At 37.5% G+C, this 21,214-nt stretch overlaps 1 protein-coding gene across 1 annotated transcript; it reads right to left on the bottom strand.

Annotated features, from left to right (window-relative positions):
* Positions 1-826: 826 nt before the first annotated feature.
* Positions 827-8,514, bottom strand: LOC139718453 (ATP-binding cassette sub-family A member 2-like). The gene is made up of 4 exons (XM_071629924.1): positions 8,205-8,514; positions 6,104-6,330; positions 5,269-5,362; positions 827-1,018 (listed from the first exon to the last, which is right to left on the bottom strand). Exons 2-4 carry the CDS (start codon positions 6,167-6,169, stop codon positions 903-905), a joined length of 276 nt encoding a protein of 91 aa, XP_071486025.1. The 5' UTR covers positions 6,170-6,330; positions 8,205-8,514; the 3' UTR covers positions 827-902.
* Between the last annotated feature and the right edge of the window lie 12,700 nt (positions 8,515-21,214).

Below are 21,214 nucleotides of genomic sequence, written 5' to 3'. Positions count from 1 at the left end.
CATTGTACAGTACATCACATTGTAAGCCACCTACAGTATCATGGTGCATAAAAAAAGGACAATCACACTTAGATACTCCTTATCATTCATATCAAAGCAGAAAAAATACAGTGAGTGCTACGACATCATGTTCCCAGTATCAAACATGCACCTGCATGCTTCAACATATCCTTCACTAGTCATAATTTGATAGTGTGTGCTAGATTATGGTTGTAGGAGGAAAAAATAAAAACCCAGAGCAATCAGGCTATCAAATTGTTTCTCCTAGGGGCCAAGGTTTTCATAACCTAACAACACATTGTGTTCAAGCCCTAACAGAGGTTGCATGAGACACACACAATGTTATCGTACATGGCAGAGATTCTGTGGTTGCCAGTTTATTCTGATTTTTTCTAAATTTCTGATCTCTCCCTTTTATAATTTTACACTTTCATAAATCATTCTCAAGCTTGTCAGACCTTGTTTAAGAATAGTACAAGTTTAGCCCATGTGATATGAAATTCAACATACCTACTATGTATTTGAAAGTTATTTTCAGTTCCTATCAAACTTGCATTGTAGCATTACAAAGACAAATCAAATTTCTAAAACTGCAATACTCAGCTAATCACAAGGTATTTGAGAAGACACAAACCTATGATCACACAACAAACACTGCAGACACATACTGACAAATAGGCATTAACAAGCTACAATGTTTTTTGGTTGTTTTGTTTTGTTTTTGTTTTTGTTTTTGTTTTTTGGGGGGGTGTTAGTGATGTTACAATAATGATGACACTGAAACTACTGTACAAACAGAGATACAGCAGTACACTTAACATGTGTAGATAGCAATTTCTAAGTATCTTTTAGGAAAACCACATATATAAGAGTAAGAACTACTGGTAGAAGGTAAATTATACTCACTCTGAATTTGGGTGGTCAGGTAGACCAAATGGATCCCGGACTGCCGTTGGACAGAACACTTGCATTACTGGTATCACTCCCGAGGAAGGCAGGGGTTGGGCCATGTAATATCCTGGAAAAATAAGAAAAGATAAAGCAATTTCTACAAACTGGAGTGCTCTCAATGACACAAAAAAGTGTCTGAGATTCCCATAAATTTCTTCTATTCCCAAGTTTCTCTCATGTTGTATACATGTACAAGTGTACGACAGGGCATTGAACAAAACCCTAACTTATCAATCAATGAATCATTGTTCCCATTTGACATCAAGCATTGGCATCATCAATACAGATGATTTTTGTATGAGTAGCAAAGTTTAATCTACTGGTTGAAATGACAGACAAACTAAACAGGCTGCCAGAGTCTGTGAGGTTACAAAAAGAAAGTGAAACTGACAGAATTTTATGTTGTAAATATACAGCACGGAGAAGGTGGCAGGCAATCACTGGCATATAAAAAATATTGAAATGACAGAAAATATTGAACATGAATGGAAACAACAAGTACACTAGTGTAGTTCTCAACCTGAGTATGGTCAACAAAGGAAACAAATCATATGACTGCTTTGAAATATACAGTAGAAGAAAAACATTTTATGTCACTTTAAAGAAAAAAGAAAGAGACAAGATTCGTACCCTTCATCAATGGAATGAGATTTCAATAATCACGCAATCAACTCTGTTTACACACTTCTGTACAAGCTGCATGTGGAATTAGCGAGCATTTGATTACATTTTAACTTCATCATTCTGTTTATATACAACATTTACAGCTTTACAAAGATTCTAGCTACAAGTATAAGATTGGTTGACCACTTGCCATGTGACATCAATTGCACACAGGCCACATTGAGCTTGCAAGTTTTGTCAAGTAGTTTTGGATAATGCACTGTTGACTGCAATTTACTACTGCATGCCTCTATAATACTCCCATGGTAGGCTCATAATCAACTGCACTATCCCACTCCTGTAGCACATGATGTACATTTGATTTTTCTTGTATTTTATCCGTACCTTATTGATCAGGAGAGGCATTCTCATTTTCACACTTCGAATACACAACATTCTGTTTTTAATCAAAATTTCCCCTTTCAATCAAGACAGTCTTTCCAACTTGATGCTCTTTTTTAAAGACAAGCAAAAACTATTTCTTAGAAAAGTCTATAGGAGATAATCCTTCGACATGTTTGGAGAAAAGTATTTCGAATGTCTCCAGGGCAGTAATAAGAAATGACATGCATGCAGTATTTGAAATGCCACTGTGAAGTGCAAGTTCTTCAGAGCACTCACATTGGCCCTACTGTAAAAATTACTATTGTATGTATTTTAATACACTATAAAAGTCCCTTAATATACATGTAGGTAACAACTGATTGCAATAAAAATAGTTATATTAGAGTTAAGTAATTAGTGGAAAGTTAGAGTTAAGTAATACGGCATAACTTCATAAGAAGCCTCCCAACCATCAGTTGCAAATAAATTTCAACCTGAATTGCCGTCAGGTCAGGCCAAACTTTCATGTCTTGAAAGATAATAGTTTGCTATCCTTGTCAGTTCCCCACAGACACAGTTATAGTGACTACAGTAAGCAGTATTTTTCTTTACTAAACTCAAAATGAATACGTTGATTGCTTTTTCTACATGGTAATAGACTGTTCGCTCTAAAGTGCCCTTCAGTAAACTGGTCAAATACATTTGTATGGTCGTAATATTGAATTTCCCTTTTCTGGAAGGATCATTTACACAGGGTGAACATATACAGTGGAGGACTGTATTCTGTGCCTGTCTCTTGACACTGAAAACTCGAATAGGAAAAAAGGGGAATGCTTCGGTGCAAGTCTGCAACAAAAAAAGGGGAAGTTTCTCCACACGTACTGTAAAAGTGGATATTTTCGCACGACCAATTTTTCGCGCTTGGCCGGGTAAGAAGAGTTTCTCATGTTGTTAATTCCGCGGAATCAAGACATCATGCACAGGAACATATGGCAAGCAAAAATATTTGCGTGCTTTTATTTTCACGCTAGTTTCTGGTTGTGCCAAATGCGCAAAAATTTCAACACCGCGAAAATTTCCACTTTTACAGTACAGCTGTATGTAGATTGAGTGACTGCAGCATTATTGGTAGAACACATCAGCAAAGTTTGATGAAAATTCGGTAATCCATTCAAAATTCATGAATGTTTAAAAATCTTGGTGCAACCGATCACTAAATGAGAAGACTACAAGTGTTTGTGAAATCACTGCAGAACAACTATGGAAGACATGAAATATGAAGAGGGCACATTCCTTTGACTGGTTTATACTGACAACCGTAATATCAGGTAAGTTAATTGCTATTTTATTATATTAGAAAACTGAAAATATGTTGAAATCTCCGGGGGGGTTTTTTAATCAAAATACAGTATCATTGTTCTGCAGTACTGTATGTCACAAACTGTTGAAGTGTTCTCATCCAGTGATGATGGCACTAATACTCTAAAAAAATCATAATTTTGAACATATTGTCTGATTTTTCTCAAACTTCACTTATGTGCTCTCTTAACACTGCTGCATAAAATTCAATCATCATGAATATTTTGAGGAACTTCCCCTGCAATCAAAGTGTGTCAGTGAACCTACAGTGCTGAATCCTTTGCAGTTTAGAATGCACCCAAATGAAGACATATGGACTCAAAACAACGAGCCATGGACTCAACTTGTTGATGGTGCACCTGCTTGACTGAAACTAGACACCAATGCAAGGTAACCAGGGTGCTAGGTATCCAATAAGCACTGTCAGACAAGCGCAAAATAATGGTGCTGTACTTGCTAGCCAGATGTAGTACATTCATATAGGGTGAAGAGAAAAATGTCTTTTGTCAAGCCTTGGCTGAGGCTGCTATACCTATTCCGTGGTGTACACCATTCACAGCACATTTAGCTGGCATACCGATACATCATGTAGGGGACAATTATGAAGAAACTACATCCTGAGACTGAAAGTTCTGGTATGATTGATGCTTTTCAATCAATTCATGTTTCAAAAGCAATTAATAGTCAATGTCAATCAAAGAGAAAGTAAGACTATTAAACCTCGCATTCAATGATGAATGCTTCAGTTCTACTCCGAACGAGATAGACTGAACAATGTGAGCATTTTGCAAGAAGCCTGGCCACAAAATTTAGGACTCTTTAAGATGTGATTTATTTCATTAACTAATGGAACATAATTATGGCATGCAAAAATATTCACATGCTTTTATTTTTTCGCACTAGCGTCTGGTTGCGCAAAATGCGTGAAAATTTCCACACCGCGAAAATTTCCACTTTTACAGTATACGCCGACTTCTTCTGTGTACATACACATGACAGACTGGACTGTGTATCACGGACGGACGTCCAACAACAATTGCGCTTTGATACGCGCAAGTCAAGGTACGCCTATTTCATCCTTATTTTAGTTCATGGACTAAATTCAAGCCATGGTCTAAATCTAAACCACCTCTGTTAATTCACAGTAGTTGTTCAGTGATCACTGCTTGCACAAGATACTGTTACATAATCCGCACACTTCATACTCATGCAGGTGACAGCATTGTGCTGGGAGTCATGATATTACTTACTCCACGCTTGACAAGAATGTCCAAGCCTTATTGACCTCAATCATAATACAGCTGTGATAGATGGTAGTGCTAGAGCAGACAATTCTAGTCTTACTTCAAGGTGTAATGCTTTAAATTTAACAGGGCATGGCACAACATCGTATACTGTACGAGCTGAAATTTTCGCGAATTTTGTGAATCACCTTTGAACCGCGAAAATAACAACGTGCGAATAAGTAAGTTCAGTTAGACCCTCGCAACCGCGAAATTAACAACACACGAAAATGTCCTCCAAGTAGCAATTCGCGAAAAAATCTGTACGCGAAAATTTCAGCTCGTACAGTATTGGTAATTATAATTGTATGTATTCATGATCCTACAGTCCTTGCTCCAACTGAGGATTGCAGCAAGGGTCCCATACTCTTCATAGGCATGTACTTGCCCAACAGTTACTACCACTGTTGCAGGCTCAACTTTCATTCATATTTGTACTGCATGTTGCTGTTGCTTGTATACAAAAATGGAAATATTCCTACATAATTCATAACAGTAGTATTTAGTGATGCTGGGAAACCAGACTCAGGTGACATACTGATACAACACATACATCAAATTCCACATGGCCGACATTTGTATGAGGCATAGAGAAGGTGGGGGGGGGGGGGGGAGGCTGAGATCATGATCACATTGTTTGCCAAAATATGGTTTGAAAATTACGTCTGTCTCAAATAGGTGGACTTACTTTGACGCTCGGGAACAGATGGCTTGTGATGGCGGAGAGACATGAGGATGAAAAACAGCGTCAAGGGTATGCTGATTTCCAGTAGGAGCACAATCTGGCAATTAAAAAAAAAAAAAATGGGGGGTAATATTCAAAACATGACCATATGGCTTCATAATTATTTTCTCCAGATACGGCTGTCGTCAACATCGAGGCAATGATTACAAGCATCATGTAAAAGTCTCTTGAAATCTCCCCCCCAAAAAAATGATCCATGGACAACCAAACTTAAATAAACATGACTGACACTGATTTTCTGAGAAAACTACATGACTCCTATGTCTCTAAAACACTTGTACATGAAGGAAATATTTCATGATAAAAACACATATGCACAGTAGCTTGTTTTTCTTTCTTTGTTTTGTATAGTGTCTTCCATTGAAAGTACTCTACTCCTAAACACGAAGCTTGCAGTTGATAAATATTTGCAGAGGTAAAGACCAAATTTCTTTACATGTTAACACCTTAATATGACTGTGCAGAACCATTCCATTTCTAAAGAAAGATAACTTCAATCTTCTTAGGCCTATACTTTGAATGATCAATGTATATAGAGTCAACAACAAATGAGCAATGAGAGCTCAGAGGAAACAGAAAGTAAAATGGCCAGTACTGTGGGTGTGTGGGTTTGGTTTACCAGGTACTTCTACCAACTTGCACAGGAGAAAACCGTTCATTTCATACGTACAATGTCACAGCACACCTAACCACTTCTCTTCCGAGCTCAGCCACGCAAAGGCTATAAAAAGGAAGGCCCTTCTCAAAAGGTCAAATAGGGATGTCATGTTCTACTTACTGGACTCCTCCTCTTCAGTGTCCAGTTCTTCCACAACAGAATGAGCAGCTGGTGATAGAACCCCATGGTAGACGGCACTGGTCTCTCTTCACAAGTGTCAAAATTTTCCTTTCTCCTTGTTCCTCACAGCATTCAGCTAGTGATCACACCAGTTGTCTCCTCCAATGGCCAACTCCAAAGACTGACGTGGAAGTTGGTGGCAATTGTAATAGCAACAACTCTGTTCACTGTTGACAAAGAAAGAGACAGAAAAGCAGAATGAAACTGATGAAACAAAGATGCATTACTACAAGTATGATACATCGTATACCAGGATATATCTATACCATACAGCTGTAGTTTTGTTCATTTACGTACAGACTGTAATTGAGAAATTTGAAAGTTTCACCATTTCTGTTTAAAGATAATAAAAAGTTTTGGTACCGTGGGTACCTCAAAAGTTTCCCTGAATTTCCTTGTCTTGGTTTGTGTTTCACATTAAAGTACGTTGTCTGTGAGAATTACTCGCCCCAAAGTGCTCTCATGCCTTAGTAATCATGCAATAATGGTTTCGTACCAGAGCCGTTGCCGTACGGCGTCGATAAATATTGTACGAAACCACTGACTGCGACCAGCAGCGTGCAGCCCATTGTACGCATAGCTAACTGCGACCAGCAGCCCCATACACATAGCGTAATGGGGCTTCGCATTGTAGCATTCAGGATCATGACAGAATTAGTATCGCGGGTAAATGTCAACTTAAAATCCAAAAGTTTCTTCGATTTGAAGACTTACCAATTAATTTGAAGTATTGAAAACAGGCTTCGAACAACGTTTGGTTCTGCCAATAATCCCTTTCTTTTCGAATTGATGACTGAATGTTGACTCGGTCGAGAGGACCTTGGGAGAGCTACATACACCGAGTACCGACTACTACGGCCAGCGCATGCAGACACAAACATCTTATCTGTTGATGGATTTGAAATTTGTGCGCATGTGATGTGTTCGCATGCATTTTACTCTAGTCTAGTAACATAGTAGTAGATCTATCATTTCTTCCCACCTTTATATGCACGTTTTACTGTAGACAGAAAGATCCGTCTGTCCGGAGGACTCTTTTATATTTTGCCATTAACGCTGTCCTCCGTAGACAGACGGAAGGTTGCAGTACCCATTGCTGTGTGGATGTTCTTAACCACTGTCTCTATGGAAAATTGGGTGAGGTACCTCACCCTTCTCGATTGCGTCTAAATCACGGCCCTAGGTCGGCAAATTTAAGCTTGTATGGTGAAATGATTTTTTTAAGAATACGTTACACTCACCAGATTAATGAATAATCCAACATTTTAGGAGAATTTTCAACGTAAAACACAGCCTGTCGCGTCGTCACATTCAAACTGCAGAAACATACACTATGAATCTATTAGCCAATCACATGCGAGGTAGTTTCTACGTGTTTGTTTTACTAAAACACGTACCTCGCATGTGATTGGCTTAGCAATTGTTACAGATTCAAAATGGCGACTTACTGCTTGCGAACGGCGATGTTGCGATATCGATAAAATTTCTGCATTATAACCGAGGTTATGTGAGTATTTCGATTGCACAATGTGAGAAATTTATCCCAAATATTGCTGCATAATGTGTCATGTCATGTCATACTTGTTTGAATGTAAAAAAGCTGTCTGAAATTTGGTTTATCGTAACGTTTGATCTGTGCGCGACTGCTCCACACAGGAGCCGCAATCATTGACTTCGGTCTGTATACGGAGGGGATCCGTGAAGCCAGACGCAGTCTCCGCGGAACATTCCCCGACGGACAGATACAGACCGATCTTTCGGTCAAGTTTTACTGTTGCACGTTTTAGAGTGTGGCTGTATCCAGTGACTCGGCCCTCGGGCCATGGCTACAACCACGGTCCACACTCGTGTGGCTGGATGGTAAAAACACACGCGTGTGGTTGTATACATTGCCTTATAAATTATAGCTAATATAAATTTAGACTAGGTCTAGTTACCCACCTCCAGCTCCCTGTCTATTACGTTGAGGTTAGATTAGATATCACTCTCACGACACTCGACATCGGACAGTCACTCTCACCTCATGACATCGGTAACTTACGTCTCAGTTTCTTCCTAACTCTACTACGCGGGGCTTCTCTCTGTCTTCCATCATATAATCACAAGTTTAAAGATTGTATTGTATTATGCAGGATACATCAGACGCCGCAAACTACGTTGGTTCACACACAGATCAGCTGTTGTCAATAAAATGACCCTTGGTCTAAATGACGTTTATACAGTTGGCCTCCCCTTGCGAGTAGTAGATACCGTAGACAACAACACACCGGTGCAGTCAGTGCTACTGGCGATGCGGTAAAGACGTGCCTTGCCTGTATGCTACTTGTGTTTCTGTTGCCAGTGTTGGTCTGTTAGTGTACTGTACTAGTATATTTCGCTATCGGGTGATGTAGTACATGGTACCTCGCACTAGATGGCGCTGTGCCACTTTTTGTGGAAAGACACTTCGAGCTTAGCCTGCACATCACCTCTGACTTCAAGAGTGGGTTCTAAGGGGGTGTTGCAAGAAAGTTGCAATAATAACTCCCCCAAATCTATTGCAAATCCTGCAATTAATTGCAAGCTCCCTTCAAGCAACAGCAACTTGCGATTAATTGCAAGTTGCAATAGATCTATCTATTGCAAAGTTTGCAACATATATTTGCAATTAATTGCAATTTTAGGCCCTACTTTCTTGCAACACCCCCTAAGACTGTAATTTACTTTTCCTCCTATTAGACAGTTTATTGTCACAAAGCGGAAGGAGAGGAAACGAGAAAAGCAAATTAAGAGGTTATTAGATATCCCCTCCTTTTGAAGTAGTCCCGATTTAGATCAAAACTGCATTCCAATAGCAATCGTCAACTCTCAGAGACACTCTCAGAGACACTTGTGATAGGGCTTTTTCTGTTATTTCCCCGTCTCTCTGGAATAAACTTCCTCTCCATATTCGTAATGCTGATAACGTTGATAAGTTCAAGTCATTGTTGAAAACTTATCTGTTTACTCAACTTAATTATGTTGTTTTACTGCTGCATGTTATATCATAATACGTATATTCATATAATGCTGTATTTTATTTTAATGCCATACTTCTTTTTTTTTTCCGGATCGATGCGCTTAGAAACATCAGTATTAAGCGCTATATAAATGTCATTCATTATCATTATCATTATCATTATCAAATCCCAGGTACAGTGATATACAAAAGTGACTAGGTCCTAACTAATTGTGTGATGTTTGTGAAATTGAACTTCAGAAATGAATTGTGAGAGGTCGTAGATGAAAGTGGCAGTCAGTTACAGTACATGTAGGCCAACGTAGGGATGACTTCTTCAAGGTTTAAAGGGGAAATCCAGTCCAAATATAGTCTGATAAGAAAGAGTAAAATATTACGAATTTAACAGCATAAATTTGATCAAAATCAGATGAAAAATAAGGAAGTTATGACATTTTGAAGTTTTGCCATTTTGGGGGGAAACAGTTCTTAAACAGTCAATTTGAATATGCAAATGGCAAAGTGGGCATGTCATTCCCTCACAACTTACCATATACATAAAAAACAGACAATGTTGAAATTTCCAGTTTTCGTTCAAATTCAATTAGGCCTATGCCAGAGGCTCAAATCTTCATGTAAATATCTAACTGCATGATCACTATTCAGAAGTTATTCAATCAGGAATAATGTCATATTTCAGACTTCAATGACAGAAACATTTAATTTTCGTTTGTTTTTTGGTTGTTGTTGTTGTTGTCGTTTTGTTTTGTTTTTTGGTACACAATTTGTGGAAAATTGTGAGGGTATGACATGGTAGCTCATACAACCATATTCATATTCACTATCACGGATACAAGACTTGTTTTTGCTGAAATTAGCAAAACTTCAAAATGTCATAACTTCCTTATTTTTCATCCAACTGCAGTCAAATGTTTACCGTTGAACTCGTAAGATTTTACTGTTTTTTTTAATCAGACTAACTTATATATAGACTGGATTTCCTCTTTAAGGTCCAGGACAAAATGGATGCATGTGATCGCATATTAGGTCCGAATAGCAGGTAGTTGTTGCTGTTTTATATATATAGTATACACGAGAACTTAAAGGCATCATTTGCCATTTGCAGATGAAACAAAAACCTAGCTTTAATGGTTCAAAATAGTTCTAAAATGTTAGTATAGGGATAGACATGACCTATAAATCATTATAATCGATGTTAAGTATTGTTAAAATACAAGATGTGAACTATAGTAATACATGATATAATATTGTTTCTCGACCAAACCGTCTACAGTTATGGTTTATAGTGAGAAAAATAGTGATATCTCGTTATATTTCAGAGGATCTGTTTACCTTTGGGAGCAGTGATTTAAAAAATGTTCAAGATATCACATTTGATGCATATGTGTAGGTCTGTTGTATCACAAAACATCCTACCATATAAAATTTTTGCAATAAAGCCTAAAATATGTTAAAGAGATATCAGAATTTTTCTCATTAAACCGCAACTGTAGATGTTTTAGTCTGGAAATATCTTTATTATAACTATTGTTCACATTTTGTGTATTTGACAACACTTAACATTGATTATACTGACTCGAATTTTTACAGTGGTTGTTTCTATTCCTAACTCACATTTGGCACGAATGCTGGGTTTTTGTTTCTTCTGCAAATGGTAAATTATGCCTTTAAACTGACCTACACATAGGACCTATGCATCAATGTCAGTGACAGCTAGAACATCTTTTAAATCTCTGTTCCCATAATGATAAACAATACTTTTAATTTAAAGGCTTACCATGAGGCAGCAGATTCCAAATCTACAGCCAAGGTGGTGCACTCATCCTGTTGCTAATGTCACCAGAGACTCTGAGTTTAGAAAGTCGTTACATGAACTACAGGTTGTAATGTGGGATCACGCCTTTCCACTACAGCTGGAGAAAAGAAAATATACAGGTACTGATAATCTTACGGGTATAAGACATTAATGTGAAGCAGGGCAATAATATATAAAGACGGTTATAATGTGTTATACAAATATTATATATTTGTTTTCTTAAATGTTTGGCATTGAGTTTAACGTTGATTTCTGTCAATGATAGCAGAACATCAGCGTAGAAATACCACTAGGGCGTTCAATGTACCAGATTCTGCGGAGTTGACGGGTGCAAAATGGCCCAGAGAAAAACATAAAACAAAACGAAAAGCATCGGCTAGAAAGCCCCAGTGCCCGTGTTCTCCTTGGCACTAACAGCACGAAACAGCTCGAAATCGTACTTATAGGCCTTTTTCATTCACACACACACACATTCGAAACGTTAATACATGTAGTGCCTACAGTGGCATATTACACAAGTCCGGATATTTTGTTGCCGGTTCTGCTTAAGATCACATGTGCTGATGTTTGCATTCGCCTTTGTTTTTGTTTTATTATTGTTTGTTTCTTCTTCTTCTTCTTTTCTTTTCTTTTTTTTTTTGGGGGGGGGGGGGGGGTTGTCATCTTTTCAGATGGATATTATACACGAACGTAATCCAGGGTCGGAAGTTCAAAAACGAGACTGGCAGTTGTTTAGGCATGAACCGGATGCAGGTCTTTAAAAAAAATCTATTACAACAAAATAAATGAAATACTGACTGACAACATTAAACATAATGCGTTCCTTTGGTACTTCATAAATACCTTTTGTGTCGTGAACATGCATGGTTATCTACCACGTGAAATAAAAAAACAAGAAAAGAGAAGAATTTTAAACACAGACTTCATACTGATCTTGAAGGAGCTATGTAGTGCAAAAACAATCATGATGAATTGTATTGATTGATATCATACCTTGATTATCACTTCCAAAGAAGAGGTATATACGTGCCAATTGTCTTTTGTTTGTCATCGTACTTAGCTGTGATTGACAGATAATGTCCCTGGCAGAATCTCGGTTTGAAAGGTCGTTTTTTGGGCGTGGGAAGGAAAGTAATAGACGAATTAATCATCATAAAATATATTGCGTATTTAGATATTTATTTCGCCGGATATATAGGTGATGTTGAGGGTATCATGAATCAATACAAGTCAGCCTGAGTTTGCGATGCATATACTGTTTCTTTAAAACGATAATCCACAACGGAATGTATAATGTAGCGTCTTTTAAAACTGAGGCGAGGACTGTTACAAGCTGCTCTAGAAATAAAAATCCAAGTCCACACCATGCATACTCAAATTGGCTTCCTCTTACCTATACAACTCCTTTCCATAGTTCCTTATACTTACGAGTCTATCTCTTGCCTCGCGTACCCTAGTTGTGATCCATCATCTCCTCTTCCTTCTCAGGGGTGTCACCAGCTCACCAGCGGCACGGGGGGGGGGGGGGGGGTGCGTTTATTTTCTGGTTCCACTTCTGGGTTTCCAGCTGACAAGGGGGGGGGGGGGGGGGGAGGAGCATCCATACCCGCGCGCGCGCATACGAGCATGGTATAGGTCCATGATACGAGGGAGCGAAGTGACCAAGCCCTTATGAGCGAGCGGGGGAGGGGGGGGGGGTGGGGGGTCTGGAAGGGTGGTGTCCCATACACCTCCGAGACCATGGAGATTAAAATTGTGCGTGCATACTAGTAATTGATCAGTACAACCATTTATTCAAGGGTCACTTCGCTCCAACGCAACCCCCCCCCCCCCCCACGCCCATGCTTCTCGATCCCTGTTCTGTTGATATAAAGTCTCTTCGGACCTGTCATTCACTCCACTTATACTTTTCATCTTTCTAGAGCTGCCTCATGTTAATGTGTGTGTACGTGTGTAGTCCTATACTTCGTTTCTCTCTAATGCTTTTTTCTTCTTCTTTTTTTAAATAACATTTTGTAAGTTTTGTAATTAGATATCTTTTTAGCAGTCCCCTCGATTTCGGACAATTTCTCCTTTTTGAGGGGGGGGGGGGAGGGGGGATGGGGTATTTGTAATGAGATTAACAACATTGCATCTCAGTTTAAGATTTGTTTTCCAGCGCATTATTGTATGTACAGTAATTATGATGCTTATTCAAATGTTATGATTCTATTTCTTGGAAATGAAACAACAAATGAATGAAATGAAATAAAATGAAATAATGTTAAGAATTAATGCGATGAAGTTAAGATGCATGAGATCATTTTATTACCGTTACTTTATGGGCGACTTTCGCCATCCCAAATTAAGGATCGTGAATCCGAAAATGAAATGAGGTTCGTTATTCTGAAATGTCGTTATTCCGTAGTACACTAATTCCCTATAACTAGATGTTCGTTAATCCAAATAATATTGTGTGGAGCTATTGCGAAGGTTCGTTATTCAAAGGTTCTTCAATCCGAAATTAAAATAAGGTTCGTTATTCAAAAAAAAAAAAGAAGAAGAAAAGAATGGATAAAAGGTGTGTAACGAACCTTCGGAATAACAAACCTTTTTTTTCATTTTCAGATTATCAAACTTATAGCGAATAGCGAACATTTTTCATTTTCGGATTAACAAATCTTCAGAATAAGGAACTGAAACTGTCTTTATAGGCTATAGCCATAATGATATAGCCTACTTACAGTTTTAATTTGTATATGTCATCTCGTGGATTAATTTGATTTGTGGATTTTTCAAGGAAAAAATCGGTAATAGAATAAACAAACAACCAAGCAAATATACTAAAGAAGGACAGACGAAATTGTTGGAAGTGAAATAAAATCAACTTGACCAACTTGAACTTGAACTTGAAATGCTAGAATGTTCATATATAACGATGGACAAAAATGTAAACAGTAAACATATTTTATACAACAGATTTTCCACCTCCGAAACTTCTCCATTTTTTCGCTCATCACAACCAGGTCATCAGCATGCATCACCTCCAGTATAGTACGGTAATCTATCTCTCTAGCCACTCTCCGTACCACGTCAACCACTATTGCAAACAAATCTTCCTCTCTTTCTCCTTGTACTAGTACAATGTAGCCTGTTGCAAAGGCAGCTAGCTATAATGTCAGCACACGCACGCAGAGAGCAATGGACTCGCACACACAGCGCGCGACCTATATACGAGCTGCGAGATATCCGATCGCTTTGGGCACGAGGGTCCACCGCCCGCCGTATGAGATTCATTTGCGAGCTGCTTTTGCAAGAGGGTACTTTTTCCGTATCCTCTCCTCCTCTTCTATATTATTATCATTAGAATGAGCCATGTGCAGGGGGTGGATGGATCCAGGAATTTTAAAAAGGGGATGGGGTGCCTAAGGGAGGCGCACGTCCCCTCCCCCATTTTTTCTTTTCTATTTTGCTTTAACAAACAAAGGGGGAGCGTGCGCCCGGTGCGCTCCCCCTGGATCCGCCACTGCATGTTGGTATGATAAAGAAACAATTATTGTAACAGGTAACTCAAAAGCAAGAGAACATTTGAGAATCACCCATGCGTGTTCTGGTCATTATCTTTGAAAGAAACCTGTGTACGCCCTCATGGTCATGCTCTAAATCAGCCCCACCCTCATAACAACTCGACAGAAATGGTGACACCCCCCCCCCCCACCCCCAGTCTTATCGGATTCGCAAAATGCATGTATATATGATAATTTATATAACCATTATAACATTATACACGTATGTATTCAAGTCTTCGGACTAGTGAACACAATTTATGATACATTTTCTACTATTTTTCTTTACAGATTCTTGGATATGCCTAAAAAAAGAAGAGAACACACTTCCAAAAGAGATTCTGATGCTAATAACAACATCCACCAATCATTTTTTGGTAAAGTACCGAGATATAGAATGCACCTTCCCCTAGACTGAGCATAACCCTTGTACGTTTCCCTTGAACTATTGTCAATCATATTAATAACAAGTATATAGACATACTTGCAAGTTATGTCAAGGTATGTGCTAATGTCTTTTGTTAGTCATTAAGCTGGGTGATTGACAGATGATGTCCCTGACAGAATTTCGGTTTGAAAGGCCATTTTTTTGGGCGTATTCAGGTATCATCTGAAGAAAAATAACAGACAAGTCATAATAAAAGTACATGACACTTATTTAGATATTCATTTCTCTGTATATAGGTAATGTTGAGGGTATCATGAATCAACAGAAGTCAACCTGCAATAATAATGTAACGCATAGCTCCTTTTTATGTTTTATCGTGGCATGCGACTTCATTCCAACTTCTTTTTCTTTATCAGATTCGTTGTTTATTAGGTATTCCGGGTTTGCTTTTCGTTTTTCTCACTGGCAAGAGGGAGCTTTCGCTATACACGACGGGAAGACCGAGAGTACAGGGAAGCAATCAGCTGTGACAGTCCCCGCACTCGGAACTCCCGTCCCCATATCAAAACTTTCGCTTTTCTTCGTGGACGGGGGCGTAGCGACAAGATCGCTGATTGGTTGGCTGGCTGGCTGGCTGAATCCTGCCCAGCATCGGGACCGGACGCAATTCTGGCCGAGAACCGTTCTCGTTCTCCGGGGGGGGGGGGGGGGGGGGGGGGGGGGGGGGGGGGGGGGCCGTCGTGCTTGCGAGAAAGCTCACTATTTTCAGTCGTCTATAGTTTATTATGTCAAGGCTATTCCTGGTTTCATGAATTGTTGTGTATCATGTGAATCTTATTATTATACATGATACAGTTACGTAACTATGTTGCTCGGGTGACGAGGAATCTTGATTGTAAGCGTATACATTACAAGTGACCATCTCGTTATTTTCTGTTAAATGCGTTCTCGTTGTTTGTTTCTCTTGCTCCTTTTGCTCTCATTTCCTTTACGTCCCACTTCTTCTTTTCATAGTTTTTGAGATAAGGTTGTTTGTTTATAGGACCAACATTTTCATCTAGGGACCTACACAATATACAAGCTTTGATTTTTAGGTTTATTGATTTTTAGCGTAGGCCCCCCCCCCCTCATTTCATGTTCGTAAAATGTTTTTTCTTGTCTTCTCTATTAATTACGACGTTAAATCTAGTCTAATGTTCTATCGATTGTATCATGGTATTCATGTTGAGATGTGGAACAATCAAATCATATCATATCAATCAAATTAGAATAATAAGTCACAACTGAATGTATAATATATGTAACGTTTTTTTAAACTGAGACGGGGACTGTGGTACAAGCTGCAGTAGAAATCAAAATCCAAGTCCGCACCATGCATCTCATTCAGAATGGCTTCACTGATGTCATGATATTTTTGTTATCATAATTGTACATCATCTTCTACAACTCCTTACTTTAATTCCTTACACTTTTGCGACTCTACGCATCTCTCTTGCCTATAGCTTGCCCTGGTTTGACCAGTGATCTCCTCTTCCTTCTCCCTTTCCTCCGTACACTATTACGTAGATAATGGTCTCTTACTGTCATTCACTCCACTTACTTTTCCTCTTTCTTGTTTTACATGAGAGCTTCCTCGTGTTGTGTGTACGCATGTACTTTTTTCTCTTTCTTACACTTTTCTTCTTTATTAAAATGATTCATAGTAAGTTTTTTATTAGATTTATCTTTACGAGCGGACTGCCATTTTTAGCAGTTTCATCCATTTCGGACAACTTGTTTGTTTGTCGTTGCTTTTTAGGGGGTATTGTCATGAAATTGACAACATTGTATCTCAGTTTACAGTTTGTTTGTTTGTTTTTCATTGCGTTGTTGTATATGAGTATTCTGATACGTTTTCAAATTACGTTATAATTATATTTCTTGGAAATGAAGTACTAGTAAATGAAAGGAAATGAAATAGAATAGAATATACCGTATGTATAGTAATTCATCCGATGAAGTTAATATTCATGAGTTAATCTATAACCGTTGCTTAATGGGCGATTTTCGCCATTCCGAATTAAGGATCGTGAATAAGAAAATGAAATGAGGTTCGTTATTCCGAAATATTGTTATTCCCTAACAAACATATTCCCCATACCTAGATGTTCGTTAATCCGAAATGAAATAGAGTTTGTTAATCTAAGAATGAAAAGAAGGTGCGTAACGTTCCTTTGGAAAAACAACCCTTTTTTTTCTTCAGATTACCAAACTTAAAGCGGTTAGTGAACCATATATTTCATCTTCGGATTAACAAATTGTCGGAATAAGGAACTGTAACCTGCTTTATAGCGATGTTATGATATACTATACAACGTCAATTTTTTTTGTCACACGTGGTTTAATTGATTGTTATTTTTTTCTACAAAAAAAAATGCTGGAATTAACAAACAAACAAGCAATCAAGCATATCTACTTGGATATGACAAAGAAATATAGAATTTTCACATAAACGATTTTATTTTTCAGCAGATTTTCGAAGGTTTGGCAATCATGCTTTTAGCAACCATTCGCAAGCGCATACACAGATTGACAGAGGCCATTGTGCACCACTCTACAACTATTATTCAAATTCATGAAATTCTTCCGTCGAGATGTTTCCATTGCATCTGATTGACAAATTGCCCTATACATCGACATTAATAAGCACTGAATTGATCAGTGTTTTAGTAGTAGCCATGATTAAAAAAGAAAAAAAACATGGGCGTACACACTCGAGCAGGATTCGAACCTACCACCTCCTGATCTGCGGACAGGCGTCATCTCCACTAGACCACCGAGCTTACGCCCGACAGCAAGTGTTGGTTCTAATCCTTATAGTTTGCAGCGGGTACTGCGTAATTATTCAAATTCATAAAATTCTTTGGTCGTCGATGTAGGGCAATTTTGTCAATCATGCAGTTGCAATGAAAAAATATCTCGACGGAAGAATTTCACGAATTTGTATAAACAATTATGTTTTCTTCATTTTCTTACTCATTATCACATGTATTTTGTTAATTTACGTTTTTGCAATTATTACAAATATGTTCTGCTTATACATTGTATATAATTAAATTCTCTATTTATTTGATCCGTGCATATGGAAATGTTAAGAAACTTGAACTTTGAACTTCGAAATAACAAGCCGTATTTCATTTTCGGATAAATGAAAGTTGGAAAAAAAGAAACATCATCCATTTTGACAACTGAAATTTAGGAAAATCTTGAGAATTTAGACAATGATTACATCATTATAAAGACTTAGAAAATACTGAAACTACTCATGATCATGTGCACGTCCTACTGATGTTGCCAAAGCAACCATTTATCGTTATAAAAGTAATTTGTTAAAGTCAGTCCTTTTGAAATCAGCTTATTCCATTTTCGGATTTACAGACAAACAAACCTTCAAAACGAGGAACCGTATTTCTTTTTCGGACTAACGAACTTTCGAAACAACGCCACAAAATGTTATTGTTCGGTATAACGGGCACAGTTTCAATTTCGGATTAACGAATATGTGTATAGGTATAAGAAATATGTGTGTTTCGGAATAAAGAACCTTCGGAATAACGAACAATATTTCATTTCCGGATTATTGAACCTTCTGTATGACGAACATCTCCGCTTTAACAACAGTTTACTATATAAGGTTAAAGGTCCTGCTTAAATTTGTGTGTTTCGGAATAAAGAACCTCCAGAGTAACGAACAATATTTCATTTCCGGATTATTGAACCTTCTGTATGACGAACATCTCCGCTTTAACAACAGTTTACTATAAGGTTAAAGTCCTGTTTGCCTTTGGGTACAGTGATTTAAAAAAAATCAAGATATGACATTTAATGCATATGTGTACGTTTGTTGTATACTACAAAACATCCTATCATACAAAATTTTCTCGATAAAACCTAAAACATAAGGAGATATCTGCATTTTTCTCAATAAACCGTAACTGTAGACGGTTTAGTCTGGAAACATTTTATTATAATTATTGTTAACATTTTGTATATGTTATAATACTTGACATCGATTATACTGGTTCAAATTTTTACAGTGGTTGTTTCTATCCCTAACTTACATTTTCTAACTATTTTAAACACTAATGCTGGGTTTTTGTTTCATCTGCAAATAGTAAATTATGCGTTTAACAATGAAAATTTTGACCACTTGGTGTATCATGAGAATTCAGAAGATTTATATTGAAAATTACCCATGAAACACGTCTTGTTGTCAAAGTATATAAGTATCTACATCGTTGTTAAAGCAATTTCAGTCAAGGCTTATGAATTCATGCCACCAAACTCAAACGAAGTGGTGTTAAGTTAGAGGTCTGCTGTTTCCAGAAGTACAAAGCATTGATGACAAAAAACAACAACAACAACAAACAAACAAACCTTCACTATAGCTAAGCATGAAAAAGATTCTTTTTCCTCCATAATGGTCTAGCTCAAATTTCTTCCTCACTCATTTGCATGCAGCAATGAGCTCTCTGTTCTGTTCTCATTAATTTATGTTATTTAGCGTCCATAAATAATTCTTGACTTTAACAGTAGGCCTATAAACTGCATGCCGTAATTTCATTTTGATAGATTTTCAGTTCAAGGTTCAAATGCATGTGAATGCATCAAACTTTATATGTTGATATGCGAAGACAGTCTTTATGATTTTTCGTCAAAAACTAGGAAAGGAAATACATAAAATTTGTGCAAAGTGCACAAATGCGGGTATTAAAGAAGTGCACGTTTTCAGCCCTGACGGAAATACAGCTGATAACCTTCCATAAATCCTATGATGTATTAGGTTTTTCATAAAAATATTGCTATTTTGTATGTATACCATACTGCTGTTCAGTGTAACCAAATAACTACACTGCAAAGTAGATGTGTAAAGTTGTGTAAAATATTCTTACACAACTTAACATAACCCCTGTTATGAACCACGCAATTGTTGTGTAAAGTTGATACACAACCCGGGTTTTGTTAATCTTACACAGCGTTGTTATCACTTTTTACACAGTGAAAAACCTTGTTACATAACAAGACTGTTACTGATATAAAATATTTCAAACAACTGTTGTGTAAAAATTACTGGTTGTGTACATCCAGAGCTTCAAGAGTGGGAATTTGAGCACTTGATTCCACCTTTCCAGCCTAGGTACTGGGGCCTATGACTTTTACGAGATCCACGTATTCTTTTCGAAATATATGATCAGGAACAGTGTAGCTTTTGGACTCCACTGACACAAATGAGGCAAAATTGTACACAAATTTTTGAATGATTATTGCGCCGCAGACAATGGAAGCAACCACACGCATGTAGCTGCAAGATGAAGACACACGCGTGTGGCTGTATACAATAATATTAGGTCTAGGCCAGGGAACGAATTTGATATCAGTGCGGGCTAGAAAGGAGCGCCAAGAATTAGACATGTCTTTTTACTAATTGTTTTAACTAGGTACAAAAATGCGGCATATCTGAACAAGACTCACACGCACTGAGTTACCATTACCATCACCAGAGCAATGCCATTATCTTCTTCTTCCTCCTCTTCCTCTTCTTCTTCTTCTCCCTGTAGTAATTCTGACTTTTCTTCCTTTGAAGGAGAATGAAATACACACACACACACACACACACACACACTCGCATACGTATATTTACATAATTATGAAATATATATATTGTAGCATATATATATATTGTATATATATATATATATATATATATATATATATATATATATATGATTACGAGGATAAATGATATATATATATATATATTATGATTACGAGGATAAATGATATTATGAAGGTAATCAGACAATCCTTTTAGGAGTTATGAAGTTTTAAATTTCCGGTGCCATCATTGCCATTATTGTTGGATGAGAGGACTACAACATTTCGTGACGTCACCACAGGGCGATCAGGAAAATATCAAGCCAATTAAGCACACTTGTACCTTTTTAGGGTATAATAATGAAAGAGCACATGACTTTTCTCTTCAGTGAAGAGGGAAATGATATTAACTTTAGCATATACCAGTAACAAGTTGAGGAAATGTTTGTTTTTCATTTTAAAAATGCAATTTGAAGGACAAACATTTTTGTTTCATTCTCCATTATGCTGACCCGAATTATGATCGATAATATTAAAGAGAGAGAAAGTAAAAGAAAAAAAAGGATGACTTGCAGATGAAAGAAAACGCGATGATGAAAGGCTCATTACATAATATGTGACCCCGCAACACAAAACCAACAAAAAGTCGCCAGACATGGATTTTTAGTTA

The sequence above is a fragment of the Diadema antillarum genome, unplaced genomic scaffold, assembly GCF_040938485.1.
Source record: "Diadema antillarum isolate AM-2024a unplaced genomic scaffold, OU_Dant_1.0 scf00000094, whole genome shotgun sequence".
Lineage (NCBI taxonomy): Eukaryota > Metazoa > Echinodermata > Echinoidea > Diadematoida > Diadematidae > Diadema > Diadema antillarum.
This window is presented reverse-complemented; position numbering and strand designations above follow the sequence as displayed.

What these genes read in the sequence shown, in the direction of transcription:
- LOC139718453 (XM_071629924.1), bottom strand. Translation starts at nt 6,169, where the DNA reads ATGGGGTTCTATCACCAGCTGCTCATTCTGTTGTGGAAGAACTGGACA. An exon ending in CACTGAAGAGGAGGAGTCCA is followed by an intron (nt 5,363 to 6,103) that starts GTAAGTAGAACA and finishes TTTAATTGCCAG; the next exon opens with ATTGTGCTCCTACTGGAAAT. An exon ending in ATCTGTTCCCGAGCGTCAAA is followed by an intron (nt 1,019 to 5,268) that starts GTAAGTCCACCT and finishes TTATTTTTCCAG; the next exon opens with GATATTACATGGCCCAACCC.